The sequence below is a fragment of the Lissotriton vulgaris genome, chromosome 7 (assembly GCF_964263255.1).
Source record: "Lissotriton vulgaris chromosome 7, aLisVul1.2, whole genome shotgun sequence".
NCBI lineage: Eukaryota > Metazoa > Chordata > Amphibia > Caudata > Salamandridae > Lissotriton > Lissotriton vulgaris.
The window spans coordinates 233,584,995-233,602,292 of NC_141695.1; the positions used below are offsets into that span (position 1 = coordinate 233,584,995).

At 44.0% G+C, this 17,298-nt stretch overlaps 1 protein-coding gene across 1 annotated transcript in view; it reads left to right on the plus strand.

The window, feature by feature from the left end:
• Positions 1-250: 250 nt before the first annotated feature.
• LOC147701272 (IgGFc-binding protein-like) overlaps positions 251-17,298 on the plus strand; it is a 901,303-nt gene continuing 884,255 nt past the window's right edge. Inside the window, exons 1-2 of the mRNA XM_086929332.1 lie at positions 251-304; positions 12,287-13,513. Coding sequence (XP_086785458.1) covers positions 253-304; positions 12,287-13,513 — 1,279 coding nt within the window. The 5' untranslated portion in view covers positions 251-252. The remainder of the gene's footprint in view (positions 305-12,286; positions 13,514-17,298) is intronic.

Genomic DNA, 17,298 nt, shown 5'->3' on the forward strand with positions numbered 1-17,298 from the left:
GCCCCCTCTCTCCTCCTTGGTACCATACACTCCTCACACCTGATCTCCTGAGTCAGCCTGCACTTCTCTGGCCTAAGATCTAGGATTTCCAGTTCTCCCTCCCCTCCTAGAAACCGTGCAGTCCTCACAGATGATCTCCTGCACTTTTCCAGCCTAAGAGCCACGATTTGCTGTTTCCCCCTCTCTCCAGCATACATTTCTGACTTGTATGTCCTCTTTCCTAACCTCTATGCTGTTTCTTCTTTTTCAGCAATGGGTGACAATAAGCTCTTGCTGCTATGGGCCCTACTGGCCGTCCTGTGCGGTAAGTATGAAACAGAATCACTTCCGCTGATCTGGAACTGCTGCTCTCACTTCTTGGGGGCATGCAGAGCTTACATGTGCCAATTGCAATTGCTTCCAATGACTGGGTGTTAGAGGCGTGTATTGTTCACAACAGAATGACTAATTTCTTGTGCATAAAAAAGACAATGGGAAAAGGTCAGTAGAGGAAAGAGTGCTACACGCTGATCCATAATTACACTTGTGCAATGCTGCTGAGAATGCATATCAGTTCCACCCAAACAAGCATATTTTTCAGCATCCTTCTGAACATCTGTGCATACATAAAATATTATAATTGTGTAGATTCCTTGCTATGGAGTGCTAAGCCCCCTGAGCCCACTGGCCCTACATAGATCTGCACTCAAAGCTCACTATATATATTTTTTTATTTATGAAGTTTTATATATTGCGCAAACAAGATCCCAAGGGATATCAGAGCGCTTTACAATAGGATGGGAGGAAGGACATGAATGCAAAATCGACAACAAGTAGGAGTTACAAGCATTTGCAATGCAATAGGTCTCGCATTCACACGAGTTTGAGCCATTGGCACTGCAAATGACAATGCCTTTTATTTATGTTTTGGTTTTTAAAACTTAAATAAAAGACAATGTCGTTCACAATGCCAATAGCTGAAACCCACGTAAATGCGAGACCTATTGCAATGCTTGTTGCTGATGGTGAAGCGCTACTGTCCAGATATATTAACAACAACAAGGGACCCCAATTCAGTCAGCAGGGGACCTCGGGGAACATACTTTTTAGAACAACAGCGGACCCATGCATTCAAGAATATATGAGAAAATGAATATAGACAGAATCAAATCTATATTTGGAGCGACATATCCAGCCGGACAGAGGTCTTTAAATTTACTCAATGAACAATTGATCCATATAGAGAAAATACCTTCAACAATTCACCAGTGTGGTACACAAGCTTGTGCCCAAACACTAACAGATCAAATACAGAAGGTAGATTACGAACATAGAAGGGCTTTTTAAGGCAAAAGTAACATTTTCTGTTAAAATTCAATTGTGCAGAAGTATCCAGAATGCACCATTATATTACATAGAAATCAAGTTTTCGGTCCCCCTACTTAATCATGGCGACCTTCATCAGGACATTCAATTAATGCCTTAACGTTATTAAGCCTCTAATTGCCTAAGGAAGAAAATAGGGAGAAAGATATATACATTTTAGATACGGAGACATAAAGTAATCTATATACTTGAACAAGTGACTTAAGGTGAAAAGTGAACCTATTTACATTATTTACACGTGAATCAGAACTCTATTTATTTGAAGGTTTTCAGTGGTGGTGTCGCTTTAGAAAGTGGCTTTGCAATCCGGGTGAGACCTCGAATATTCCGATATTGTGCAGGGCGGAGGGGTGGTGCCGATGTGGTCATCGAGCAAGGAATTAATTCAATAATTGTGCCCGTATTATGGCAAAGCGAGGGCGATCTTACTCAGTCATTCCTATACAGTGGTGCTGGCTGTTCGAGTGATGCCGAGACCAGGAACGGCTAGTGCGAGCAGTTAAAAGGAGTGAAATGCATTGCTGCGAGAAGTGAGAGATAATACTAAATCGTGCCTATATAGTGGGAGGCGCAGCGGAGCTGGCTAGTCCGGTGATGCCGTGAACGTTTTGCAAGGCGTGATTAACGTTGTTGCAAAGAGTGCTTTGTGACAATTAAATATCATGGTTTAATAACAGGCTTACCAGGGCAGTGCACTGGTTCGGGACTGGCAAGGAAGTGGTAGCCTGTATTCGGTACGGCAGCCCTATAAAAATGGGATGGTTGTTAGGGGAGGATAAACCAAAAGTGGATCGAGTGACCGCGGGTGACCGCGAGAGAATTCTTACCAGGCTCAGGCGCGTTTTGACCGCGTTATAATAGCGTAATCTGACGGTGCCAGGATACTACCTGTCGGAAAACACGAGCCATCAGAATAATGCGGCTTAAGAAAAAACGATATATTAGAGATACTATGGGCTGCAACTTACTGGGTTAGTCGGTAGTTCGGTCTGTTCCCTGGCGTGCTCGGGTGAAGGAGGAGATGAGTGAAGAATGAGTGGAAGGAAGCCGATTGGTCTACGATCGTGGGGCGTGCTTGGCCATAGAAATAAACGACGGACACATAGCTCGGCGGCCATATTGGGTGAGACCGGGTACATTTAACCAGGTGGTGGTGCACAGTGCATGGTGAGAGTGACTCAATATTAAAAATGTACGTTTAAAAACCATAGTTAATGTTTGGAGAAAAAGTTACACAAGGAAAACAATATAAGCGACTCATCAAACCAGGTCAGAATTTTGGGTTCAAGATTGCGAGTCAGATTTCAAATGAGGGCTGTCCATTCCTCTTGAAGATTTAATCCAGAGTTCAAACTGTCCGTTTTCAATATCCATTTAAGCTCTTCTCTGTTGAGCATTCGAGTCAAGTCACCGCCTCTGGGTGGGATGATGACTTGAGTAATCACAGTCCAGCGGATTTAATTTTCTGTGTGCCCTTTGTTGACAAACTGTTGAACCAAGGGAGCATTAGGAGTTTTACACCGGATCCGGCTTCGATGTTGAGATATTCGCAGCTTAATTTTCTCCTTGGTCAGGCCCACATAAATTAAATCGCACGGACAAAAGATAGCATAGATGATGTTGCAACTATTACAGTTAGTGAAAGTTCTTAATTCATTCTTTACTTCTTTGTATACAAACTCTTTGCAGTCTATTGAGAAATCACACACAACACATGATCCGCACTTAGAGTGGCCTTGAAGGGGTGGTAATCACCAGTGGTCGTGTAGTGTGGTATTTTTTGCATTTACAGAAGGTAGGGCTGCCCTAACCAGCTGATCTTTAAGATTTATGCTTTTTCTAAATGCAAAGAGGGGAGTTTCCCAGTTAAGTGGACCTGAGTTTAGTATGTGCCAATTCCTTTTTATCCTTTGTTTGATACGATTGGAGATGGTAGAAAAGGTAGTGACACATACCAATTTATCAGAGGTTTGTTTAGGTTTTGGCTCCAAAAGGGTCTCACAGGGGCAATACCAGGCCCTTTTCATTGAGTTTTTAATTAGGCGCCTTGGGTAGCCTCTAGTTCTGAGTTTATCAGATAGGGTATTGGCCTCACTGAAATAGTCCACCTTCTTAAAGCAATTTCTCCTTAATCTGAGGAATTGGGAGTATGGCAGGCTGTCCCTCAGAGCCCTGGGGTGACAGCTGCCATAACTAAGCAGGGTGTTTCTTTCCGTCGGTTTGCGGAAGAGGGATGTATACAGTACCCCATATTGATGTTGGATAGTGAGATCTAGGAAGGAAATGCTAGTCTTGCTATGGGTTAGGGTGAATGTGAGGCCGTTGCAATTGTTATTGAGCCAGTGTAGGAGTCCCGGGAAATCATCAGTTGACCCACCCCAAATGAGGAAAATATTGTCTATGTAACGTGTCCAGGTATGCAACCCCTGATGGAATGGGTTGCTGTTGGCGAGAATTGTGTTACATTCTAGCCAATCCATGTACAGGATCGCCAGGGTTGGGGCAAAAATAGCACCCATAGAAGTGCCTCGCACCTGCTGGTAGTATTGTGAGTCATACATAAAGAAGTTCTGGGTGAGACAGATCTCAAGGAGTTGTACTATAAACAGAGTAGGAACCCTGTGAGGACGTGACCTGGTGTTTAATATGCTTTCCATGATGAGGAGTTAGTCTATCTGAGGTATATTTGTATAAAGAGACTCCACGTCTAGTGTACATAGAGTCTCGTTTTCATGATTGTAGGGAAGATTTTCGATGAGATTAATCATATGCATGCTATCTCGAATGTAGCATTTGGTTACTGGCACAAAGTCCTTCAGGAAAAAATTGACCTAATGGCCCAACAGTTCTAAAACCGAACCACACCCGGACACGAACGGTCTACCCTGGGGATTATCCAATCTTTTGTGGATCTTGGGCATTGGGTAAATAACCGGGGTTCGTGGGTTAGTGATGTTAAGAAAGTTGTACTCATGCTTGCTTAAAAAGCCATTGTCAAAGGCTTCTGTGGTCAGTTGTTTAATTAAGCTTTGTATATCTTTGGTAGGATTGCAGGGTAGTTTGCAATAATGGTCCGTATTAGAGACTTGACCTTGGAGTTCATTTTTATAGTTTCCAATATTTTGTAGCACTATTCCCTCACCCTTATCTGCTGGTTTAATAATCAGGTTGGCATTATTTTTTAGGGTGGTGATGGCAGATTTTTCTTCCAGCGAGATATTGTATGGTATGAAAAGGTGTGATCTTTCTAAGTCGGAAATTTCCTTTAGGATAACCTTTTCAAAAGTGACGATTTCTTTAGGGATCATATTAGAGGTGGGTGAGAAAGTCGAAGGGGGTCTAAACGGTGTGACCACAGTTTTAGGCTCCAAGGGATTGAGTTCAAAAAAGGCCCAAAGTCTCAATTTACGGAAAAAGCCCATTAATTTGGACCGAAGATCCAGGAAGTTTGGATAGGTCGTAGGGACAAAGGATAAGCCTTTAATTAGGATGGATGCCTCCTGACTGGAAAGGGTGTGGTTAGATAAATTAAAGATAGGGATAGTGTCAAGTTGGTACTACTTGTTACCATTGGTAAAACTTGTGTCTGGTCTTATACTCCTGATTCCTCAGATTAAGGGGTAATTGCTTTAAGAAGGAGGACTATTTCAGTAAGGCCAATACCCTATCTGATAAACTCAGAACTAGAGGCTACCCAAGGCGCCTAATTAAAACCTCAATGAAAAGGGCCTGGTATTGCCCCCGTGAGACCCTTTTGGAGCCAAAACCCAAACAAACCTCTGATAAAATGGTATGTGTTACTACCTTTTCTACCATCTCCAATCATGTCAAACAAAGAATAAAAAGGAATTGGTACATGCTAAACTTAGGTCCACTTAACTGGGAAACTCCCCTCTTTGCATTTAGAAAAAGCAAAAATCTTAAAGATCAGCTGGTTAGGGCAGCCCTACCTACTGTAAATGCAAAAAATATCACACTACACGACCACTGGTCATTACCACCCCTTCAAGGCCACTCTAAGTGCGGATCATGTGTTGTGTGTGATTTCTCAATAGATTGCAAAGAGTTTGTATACAAAGAAGTAAAGAATGAATTAAGAACTTTCACTAACTGTAATAGTTGAAACATCATCTATGCTATCTTTTGTCCGTGCGATTTAATATATGTGGGCCAGACCAAGCAGAAAATCAAGCTGCGAAAATCTCAACATCGAAGCTGGATCTGGTGTAAAACTCCTAATGCTCCCTTGGTCGAACATTTTGTCAACAAAGGGCACACAGAAAATGAAATCCGCTGGACTGTGATTACTCAAGTCATCATCCCACCCAGAGGCGGGGACTTGACTCGAATGCTCAACAGAGAAGAGCGTAAATGGATATTGAAAACGGACAGTTTGAACTCTGGATTAAATCTTCAAGAGGAATGGACTGCCTCATTTGAAATCTGACTCGCAATCTTGAACCCAAAATTCTGACCTGGTTTGATGAGTCGCTTATATTGTTTTCCTTGTGTAACTTTTTCTCCAAACATTAACTATTGTTTTTAAACCTAAATTTTTAATATTAAGTCACTCTCACCATGCACTGTACACCACCACCTGGTTAAATGTACCCGGTCTCACCCAATTTGGCCGCCCAGATATGTGTCCGTTGTTTATTTCTATGCCCAAGCACGCCCCACGATGGTAGACCAATCGGCTTCCTACCACTCATTCTTCACTCCTCTCCTCCTTCACCCGAGCACGCCAGGGAACAGACCAAACTACCGACTAACCCGGTAAGTTGCAGCCCATAGCTCTGCTATATCGTTTTTTCTTAAGCCGCATTATTCTGATGGCTCGTGTTTTCCGACAGGTAGTATCCTGGCACCGTCGGATTACGCTATTGTAACGCGGTCAAAACGCGCCTGAGCCTGGTGAGAATTCTCTCGCGGTCACCCGCGGTCACTCGATCCACTTTTGGTTTATACTCCCCTAACAACCATCCCATTTTTATAGGGCTGCCGTACCGAATACAGGCTACCACTTCCTTGCCAGTAACGAACCAGTGCACTGCCCTGGTAAGCCTGTTATTAAACCATGATATTTAATTGTCACAAAGCACTCTTCGCAACAACGTTAATCACGCCTTGCAAAACGTTCACAGCATCACCCGAATAGCCAGCCCTGCTGCTCCTCCGACTATATAGGCACGATTTAGTATTATCTCTCACTTCTCGCAGCAACGCATTTCACTTCTTTTAACTGCTCGCACTAGCCGTTCCTGGTCTCGGCATCACTAAACAGCCAGCACCACTGTATAGGAATGACTGAGTAAGATTGCCCTCACTTTGCCATAATACAGGCACAATTATTGAATTAATTCCTTGCTCGATGGCCATGTCGGCACCACCCCTCTGCCCTGCACAATATCGGAATATTCGAGGTCTCACCCGGATTGCAAAGCCACTTTCTAAAGCGACACCACCACTGAAAACCTTCAAATAAATAGCGTTCTGATTCACGTGTAAATAATTTAAATAGGTTCACTTTTCACCTTAAGTCACTTGTTCAAGTATATAGATTACTTTATGTCTTCGTATCTAAAATGTATATATCTTGATACCTATTTTCTTCCTTAGGCGATTAGAGGCTTAATAATGTTAAGGCATTAATTGAATGTCCTGATGATGGTCTCCATGATTATGAAGGGGGACCGAAACGCCGTCGACCTTTCTAGCACCCTATACATAAACTTGATTTTCTATGTAATGTAATGGTGCACTCTGGATACTTCTGTACAATTGAATTTTAACAGAAAACGTTACTTTTGCCTTAAAAAGCCCTTCTATGTTCGTAATCTACCTTCTGTATTTGATCTGTTAGTGTTTGGGCACAGGCTTGTGTACCACACTGGTGAATTGTTGACGGTATTTTCTCTGTATGGATCAATTGTTCTTTGAGTAAATTTAAAGTCCTCTGTCCAGCTGGACATGTCGCTCCAAATATAGATTTGATTCTGTCTATATTCATTTTCTCATATATTCTTGAATGCATGGGACCGCTGTTGTTCTAAAAAGCGCTACTGTCCAGAAGCATCGCCAGAAGACCTTACTAGCACTGACTTCCTAAATGACTTTTTGATGATCTTGTATGGCGCCTCTGCGGTCTTATTGTAACTAACTCTCTGGCCAGTTGCCGATTCATCAGCAAAGACGAAGCGCTGTCCTTTACCACTGGTTGTTTATAGTTACGATTGGACGTTAGAGCAGTGGAGAAGCTTGCAACTTATTATGGTAGGTTATCAAATGTGTAATATTGTATGGGCTCTATTCAAGGTGCTGACACAACAAAGTATTCTGATGCTGGCATCACTTCCCGTCCTGGATGGGAGAGTCATTTATGGGTCCAGGGGCAGGTGCTCGAGAGGGGGTCAGCCAAGTCAAATCAAAAGGATGGCAAAGAAGGCATGCTTCAGGGGAGGCACAAAAGCAAGAAGAGGAATCAAAGCTTCTGAATAAGAAAAATGCCAATGAGATTGATAAAAAGCCAACAAATTATAAGAAATGGGCTGACCCAAAGCCCACTGTAAGTAAAGGGATTATCCACAATAGGAATGTCAACAACAAACTGTACACAAAAAACGAAAATAGATCTTTGCTTCTGAAACCGTTCTACTCCATGGCATGAATTTCACCTGCTGTTTATGGCTCCTATGGAAGGCCAATATTATGAACATCATGTTCAAAACCTGGTCATTCATGACAGAGAAATTGAAACCCTGGCTCTAAATTCATTGATGGGGTAGGCACTCATTGGCTGCCTCCCAACAGTCTAAACACTTGAAGGAGGTGTTGGAACTGTAGATTAAAGTCCACCGTCTATCAGGTCTCTGTAGACCCAAGGAAGACAGCAGAATTCTGTCTATGCGGGTAGTGGATCATACAGAATCGCTGTCAGTACAGTACTCTATTTTGGAAGGCAAAGGAAGGCAGCGAGAATCAGTGGTGACACCAGGGTATTACATTGCTTTCAACTATAAGGAGCCCCCGCTCATTAAGGCATGTTAGGGGCATTAATATCATACTATTCTCTGTACCACATGTTGTCATACTTTGCTAGTCATGGTTTGTAAATCCCTGTCTTTTACAGTATTCTACCATTGTAATGTTGCCCACATTTATTCAGGTGGTCCTGTGCACTGATCTGAAATTGGTCTCTGTCTACCTTCAGTTAGTCCTGCAGATGGTGGTTGGGAAGAGTGGCTGAATGTGAAATTTGTTTTCGTTTTTACATATTGTAAAGGAATAATAACTAGATGGCTGAGTAAATTAAACATAAATTGATGAAAATTGTGTGATCTTGAGGTCCTGAGTTTGAATCCTGACAATGTCAATTCAGCAAGGTCGCTATACTTAATATCATTAACAGTTTACAGTAATACATGCTATTTATGTTTCTTAGAAGTGGCCATCTGAAGCATTACATAAAATTCAATGTTTTCCCCCTTAATACTTTAAAGGGGAAAGCTGAGAAGTTTATATGGTTTTTGTGTATGTGTTTCCTACGACTCTTACCCCTGAAGTGCTGATGTATAGGAAAAGCTTTAAGAGCAGGGTGTCTTTGAGAGCAAGGCCATACACAACAACGATGTGGATGTTGTAGTTACCAATCACAGTGAGCGATCAACATCTGGCTTCCAACTGATGACTGAAATATCTAGCTTATTGCCCAGGATGTCACTTGGAACCCAACGATAAAAATCAAACCTCTTATTCATAGAAAACTTTCTACCAGGTTAAGTTTCACCTCAACCACCTACAAAACACATACGCCAGATTTTAGCTGGAATCTGAGTAATCTCTACCATCCAATTCTCTGCAGTCACCATAAAATCATGTTCTGATTAGAGCCCCACAAATCTCTATCATATCCAAAAGTAAACAACTCAGAGCAATTCATTATTTATGCAACCCTGAATTTGGTTAAGCAACTCAAGTTATCCTTCAATAAATAAATAAATAAAGCTGTCCCGTAAACCCGACACTTCTGAAGCTGGAGTTTTCTCCAATCTGTAGGCCACATAAGATCAAGATCAAGTCAGCACATGAGATTCTCGCCTAAAATCCTTAGAAAGGTTTCTACTGACATCAGGGATAGACTGCTGGCAACTCAGGAGGCTCCTGGTTATTCTCTTCAAATCAGCAGCTGAGCAATTCCCACATTTGAAGCAGTGTTCATCCCAAAAACACAGGGCGCCAGAATCCGCAGAATCCATCACATTACCAGGAACTGCGCTTCTCCCGTCCACTCTTCATCGCCCAGCAGGATCTGCCTCTATCTGAAGATGAGAACATACCTCAGCGGGATAATGTCTCTCTCCATCCGAACCTGACCCCTTGTGGGTCTATTCGTTGTTCATCTCGTGCCGCATCGTGATCTGGACAGGCCCCTTCCCAAGCACCAGGAGATGGTATTCCTCTCCACACCTGGGAATGCATTCCACCTATTGCTTACCATTACCTTTGTGGTCTGTAACTCACATTTTCTTCCTTTTTTATTTGCTGCTTTATAACTGTGACACACCAATAAGTGCCAAGAAGCCATGCAAAAGGTTGTTGTTGTCCGTTTACAGGCCTACAAATTAAAGTTACATATCTGTTTTGACCAATAAAGAAGCATATATTTCATTTTCTTCCCCATCTAGGTCACTGCTCATGACCTTTTAGGTCCCGACTTTGAAACTTTATTTGGCAATCATTGTGGATATGTAGGTCTCTTTTAATAATATTATGTCGATTTGGTCCCCTTACAGACCAGAAAATGTAGGGCTCTCTTGTTATTATAGTATTTTTTTGTTGTTGCAGTTTTATCGTGAACTCAACCTGAAGGTATCGGAGTGCTTTGAATGAGCACCAAACCCATTATCTGTAATTACAGGAGATTAACTGTTGTCCTCAGAGTCACAGGATGTTGAGCCGGGCGCCAACTTTACTACTACTAAACTGACAAAAATCCTAATTTTAAGACTTTCTGTATTCACAGAAGGCATTTAGGAGTCCTAATGTTAGGAGTCCTAACTTTAGTACTACTAAATTGAGAAAAATCCTAATTTTAAGACTTTCGGTATTCACAGAAGGCATTTAAGAGTCCTAAAGTTAGGACTCCTAACTTCTGTGAATACCGAAATGAGTAAGTGCCTTCTGTGAATACCAAAATGGTAGTAAGTTTAGGATTTTGTCTTAAGTTAGTTTTGTGAATCGGGCCCCTAGTCATTGTGAGCATTTGTACTTGGATCCGCCAATTCCCTCTCAAGTCAGAGAGTGACTATGAGGTTTTACTTTACAGAATAACCCAGCAGTCCTTAAATATCTATTCCTGACCTCAACCAGTTGGATGTTGCTTTAACTTGGATATACTGTGATGTCGAAAAATGATGCTATAGCCTTTTTTTTTAATAACATTTCACAGCCCCACCTCAAGAATTCACATTGGTTAGATCCTTCCTTACAGAAGAGGTGGCCCTACATTTCATTTAAAGGTCCTTGTTTGACCATCTTTTGGAAACTGGCATGGATGTGGGTCTGTTGGAAAACTGCTGCTCAGTGCCAATCCTCAGTATATGTAGAGAACCCACTAAAGAGAACCGCTATATCCAAGCGTTGGCCTTCTCATGGCTACAAAGGTCCTAAATGTCGCACTGTCTCCATTTCCAAACAGGGAATAGGACTAAAATAAAGAGCACATGCGGATTGCTTAACAGTAGGCCACGCTGTTTGACCAAAAGAACACCTGAGAGTAACATTTGGGGTATCCTTTTGAGTACCCACGTAGGCTAGTAATGTCTCCCTCAGCAAGTATGCAAGGGCAGGGTCTGATATCTTCTGAAAGTATTATCAGAACCCTGATATGAACTTGCCAAAGCATTATGTGCAGTATTTGTATTAGGCTTACCAATGAAGTACTGTCAACTCGTTCACATTAAAAGAGAAAAACGTAAAAAATAAACATACATTAAACTTTCAAATATCGTTCCCCAAAAAGGTGCAGAGCAGGGGGAACCCGACTAAAACAACTTTTGCCTATAAACTTGAGGAGGAGGAGGTTAAAGGGTAAATGGGCGAGATCTAGATAGCAAGGAAAGCAAATAGAGGTGCACATGCGAGAGGGGGTAGGCAGAAAAAGGAAGAAAGGGGCATATTATAAAGCCTGTGCGCTAAAATTATCGCCGCTTTATCGGCCGAAAACGGCCGATAAAGCGGCGATAATGGGCTTGATAATATGCTCTGTGGAATTCCAATCGAAGCCCATGTTAGATGTCTTCACATCTAACATGGGCTTCGATTGGAATTCCATAGAATAGGCTTGATAATATGCCCCAAAGTTGTGTGAAAGGAGTTCTAGGTCTTGATACAGAAGAAACTAGCGAATATTCTGGGCACCCATCCCACCCTCACACTTCCTGGGAAGGAGAGAAAAGAGACCAGGCAGGCAAGACCTGACGGCACCCGCAAAGTGCTAGGGAACAACCTGCCACTGGTATGCACACGAGGGGTGAGAGTATTAACTGATAGACATGCACACTTGCAGGAGATGGAAGTCTTTGAACTGGAAATAGAAAAGAATGAGGTCTCTAAGGAAAGGGACAGGTAGACCACTCTCACAGCAGTCAACTCGACCCATGTTATGGGGGTTTATTATCAGCCAATGGTATTAGCCTACAAGTCCCAGCATGCCTATCACCCACTCCCAGCTTCCCTTTAGCATGCCACGAGATTGGCAAAGATGCAATTCACGTGAGACAATCAGTACCCAAGAGAGGAGCTTCAAATGGGTCTGGGTTTACAACAGCACATCTGACCAGAACCCTTGGTAAGCCCAATAACTGCTGCTGATCTCTAAATAACAAGAGCCACATCTTGACTCTATCTTTCTCTCCCGCAGGTCCCTGCTCAACAGACCCCAATGGGCTGAGCTTCGTCACCGTGTTCATGCAGAATTACCTACCCCAATTTGATGAACCATCTCTGCAATTGCTGATCACATCCTACTCCGACTTTAATTCTGTCACAGTGACCGTCCAGAAGACGAACTTTGTGAAAGTGCTTACGGTGAGCGAGGGGGAGACAGTGCCTCTGCAGATACCAAGCACTGCTCAATTCCTCGGGACGGGCAAATTCGACAATACAGTCACCATCCAGGCGGACAAGGACATCACTGTCCTGGCAGTGAACCATAAGAAGTTGAGCACTGCCACCACCATAGTGTACCCAACGCATGTGTGGGGCACAGAGTACTACATTGTGACACCACGAGATGGACCATCAGACAGCTTCAAGGAGTTCTCAGTGATCAACAATGAAGAAGCCAACAATGTGGAAATTGTCCTCACAGCCCAAGTCACCTACCAGGGCAAGACCTATCCACCAAAAACCACTCTCTCGGTCATGCTCGAGCCTCTGCAGGCCATCCAGATCCAAAGCAAAGAAGACTTGTCCGGCACCAAGATCATGTCCTCCCAACCCGCAGCTGTGATGGCCGGCCACACCTGCACATGGAAAAACACCAAGTGCAATCATGTCTATCAGCAGCTGCTGCCCACCACCAGCTGGGGGGACACATTCATTGTGCCTGCAATTTCCGTACAGACCAGATCTGATTTCGTATTCATCACAGCCTCTGAAACCACACGCCTGGACTACCAAGCAGGATCCAGCCAAGAGACCAAGAGCTTGGAAGCGGGAGAAGTGGTGCTGCTCGAGGTTAAGCGGGCGAACCCTCTCTACATCAAGGCCACTGTAAGTATCCAGGTCATTCTCTACTTCACCGGCTCGACTGCCAGAGACGGCACCCTATACGATCCCTTCATTATCAATATACCAGATGTTGACAGCTACTGCACGTCCTACAACACGTATGGATTAAAAGACTTTGATAACAGTGTCATCCTGGTGGCCATGACATCAGCAACAGCTAGTATGACTTTCAACCAAGGGTCCATCCCTGGACTGAAATGGAGTCCGATTGAGGGCACAGACTTCTCCTGGAGCACCTTAAGCGTGGGGAAAGATTTCAGCACTAACACAGTAGACTGCAGCTCTCCATTCGAGCTTCTGAGTTTCGGAGTATCTACCATGGACGGGTATGGATCACCGGGAACCTGCATAGCCCGTAAGTATGTCACATAACATCGGTCTATTCCAGGGAGCGCATCTGAGTATATCCTGCACTGTGTGAACTATTAGGGGCATCTGAGAGTATATCAGACGGTCTGAGCCTGTAAGAACATCTGAGTGGACGGCAAACTGTTGGAGACTGTAAATATATGAGTCCCTCTAACACTACGATATACATTGAGTATATGTGAGTGACTCTTGCACTTGAGAAAGAGTGTGTATTTCTGAGTGTATCTTACACTAAGAGATGCAGTGAGTATACAGGAGTGCCTCTTACACTACAAGATACAGTGAGTATAGGTGAGCACCTCTTGCACTTGAGAGACACTGAGTATATCCGAGTGCATCTTACACTATGAGATGTCATGAGTATAGCTTAGTGCCTCTTACACTATGAGATACTGTGAGTAAATATGAATGCCTCTTACACTAAATGATACAGTGATTATAAGTGAATACCTCTTCACTTGAGGTACAGTGAGTATTCATGAGTGCCTCTTACACTACGAGATTCACTGAGTATACATAAGTGCCTCTTGCGCTTGAGATACACAGTGGGTATACATGAGTGCCTCTAACACTATGAGATTCAGTGAGTTTTACATGAGTGCCTCTTGGACTTGAGATACACTGAGTATCTCTGAGTGAAACTTACACTACGAGATAGTGAGTATAGCTCAGTGCCTCTTACACTATGAGTTACAGTTAGTATATCGGAGTGCATCTTACACTACGATATGCAATTAGTATATCTGAGTGCATCGTACACAACGAGATACAGTGAGTATATCTGAGTGTATCTTACACTACGGATGCAGTGAGTATATCTGAGTGTATCTTACACTACGGATGCAGTGAGTATACATGAGTGCTTCTTACACTATGGAATGCAGTGATTATATCTGAGTGTCTTTTACACTACAAGATGCAGTAAGTATGTGTGCGTGCCTCTTACAATATGGGATGCAGTGAGAATACCCGAGTGCTTCTTACACTACAGGATGCAGTAAGTATATCGGAGTGTCTTTTACACTACGAGATACATTGAATAAATTTGAGTGCCTCTTGCCCTTGAGATACAGTGAGTATGTCTGAGTGCATCTTACACTTGAGATGCTGTGAGTATACATGAGCGCCTCTTACACATGATACAGTGAGTGTACATGAGTGCCGCTTGCACTTGAGATACACTGAGTATATCTGAGTGAATCTTACACTACGAGATACAAGGAGTATATCTGAGTGCCTCTTACACTGGAATATGCACTGAGTGTATCTGAGTGCCTTGTACACTACGAGAAACAGCAAGTGTACGTGAGTGCTTCTTGCACTTGAGATACACTGAGTAATCTAAGTGAATCTTACACTATGAGATGTAGTGAGTATATCAGAGTGCCTCTTACACTATGATCTACAGTGAGTATATCTGAATGCATATTGCACTACTAGATATAGAGAGTATATCTGAGTGCCTCCTACACCATGATATGCAGTGAGTATATCTGAGTGGCTCTCACACTACGCAATATATAGTGAGTATATCTGAGTGCCTCTTACACTATGTGATATAGTGAGTATAACGGAGTACCTCTTACACTATGCGATATAGTGGGCATATCTGAGTACCTCTTACACTACGATATGCAGTGAGTATATATAAGTACATCCTACACCATGAGATACAGTGAGTACATCTGATTGCCTCTTTAACTTGAGCTACAGTGAGTATATCTGGGTGCCTCTTACACTACAAGATACAGTGAGTATATCTGAGTTTATCTTACACTACGTGATGCAGTGAGTATATGTGAGTGCTTGTTACATTACGCGATGCAGGGAGTATATCTGAGAGTCTTTCACATTACAAGATGCAGTGAGTATATCCAAGGCACTAGTATGGGGTACACACAGGCACACAGCATCCACCCACTCTTTTCACAGGGTGGACGCCGTCCCCCCTACCAAGAAGTTAGGTCCCACAGAAATATGCTGTCCCAGTGTAAGACAAGTTCACCGGGACAAGTTCAGCAGAGCCTACACGTTTGCTTTCAATTCCCAGCAGCAACATGCAGGCAACGAGGGAGTTTTTTTTCACCTCCAGCTGGGTCGAACTTACGGAGCTACCATGCCTACTTTTGTTTGACTATCCTGACTAGAGGCGGCCAGGAACCTCATACTTAAATGTAAATGCCATGGCAGGGAAACAAAGACACACAGCTTGTTATCTCTTCACAGGTACCTCACAGGCGTTTGCTGGAGGTGGTGGCAGCACCTCGATATTTCGCTCTGTGAAGGCGAGCAGATTGCGAGGGCTCTCCTCTGCTCCCTTCTAGCTCCCACTGATTTACCGAGTCTCTTATGATTACCTGCATTTAATTTTTAAAATACTGTGTGCTATAATCCCTGTGCTTTTTAAAACTTATAAATACTGGTACTTGCTGTAGCGCTTGTCATTTGGACCCCCTGTGCCCCGTTCCACCGCGGCTGGTGCCGATTGTTGTGGAGGGCTAGATGGGCGCCATCTTGAGTTAGGCTCGGACCCGGCTGGACCCGAGTTAGCGGTCCAGCGGAGGGAGGGGCTGTGACCATAAATAGAATTCGAGTAGGTGGGTCTGAGCGTTTGCTGGAGGTGGTGGCAGCACCTCGATATTTCGCTCTGTGAAGGCGAGCAGATTGCGAGGGCTCTCCTCTGCTCCCTTCTAGCTCCCACTGATTTACCGAGTCTCTTATGATTACCTGCATTTAATTTTTAAAATACTGTGTGCTATAATCCCTGTGCTTTTTAAAACTTATAAATACTGGTACTTGCTGTAGCGCTTGTCATTTGGACCCCCTGTGCCCCGTTCCACCGCGGCTGGTGCCGATTGTTGTGGAGGGCTAGACGGGCGCCATCTTGAGTTAGGCTCTACCCGGCTGGACCCGAGTTAGCGGTCCAGCGGAGGGAGGGGCTGTGACCATAAATAGAATTCGAGTAGGTGGGTCTGAGCGTTTGCTGGATGTGGTGGCAGCACCTCGATATTTCGCTCTGTGAAGGCGAGCAGATTGCGAGGGCTCTCCTCTGCTCCCTTCTAGCTCCCACTGATTTACCGAGTCTCTTATGATTACCTGCATTTAATTTTTAAAATACTGTGTGCTATAATCCCTGTGCTTTTTAAAACTTATAAATACTGGTACTTGCTGTAGCGCTTGTCATTTGGACCCCCTGTGCCCCGTTCCACCGCGGCTGGTGCCGATTGTTGTGGAGGGCTAGACGGGCGCCATCTTGAGTTAGGCTCGGACCCGGCTGGACCCGAGTTAGCGGTCCAGCGGAGGGAGGGGCTGTGACCATAAATAAACATGCACTCTAAGACGCGCAGCGGCCACGCGCAGCGGGCGTGCCGTCTGCGCGCCGAAGGAGCGCCAAAGGAGGGCCCGTCTGTGCCCGTCCGTGCCTCGGACGGGCCCAGGGCTAACCCTCTTATCAATATTCCCCGACGCCCTGTTATCATACCCATCCGGTACTCACGTGGGCTCCTCATGTCGCTGAAAGCCTGCTCCTGTCTGTGCTGTGCCTCATGGGAGGTGGCAAACAGTGCTTCCCGGGTCTGCCAGGTGTGTAAATACCGTTTTCAGCCCACGCTTAACCCTTTGCCTCCACACCCTGTGGCCCCTTCACTGGTCCACGCCGGTTTGATCAATGCTAGGTCACTGGTCAAACATGCAGCAGACATTTTCGAGCTGCTGAGTGACAATCAGCTGGATCTCCTTTTCATTACGGAAACCTGGCTCAATGATACCTGC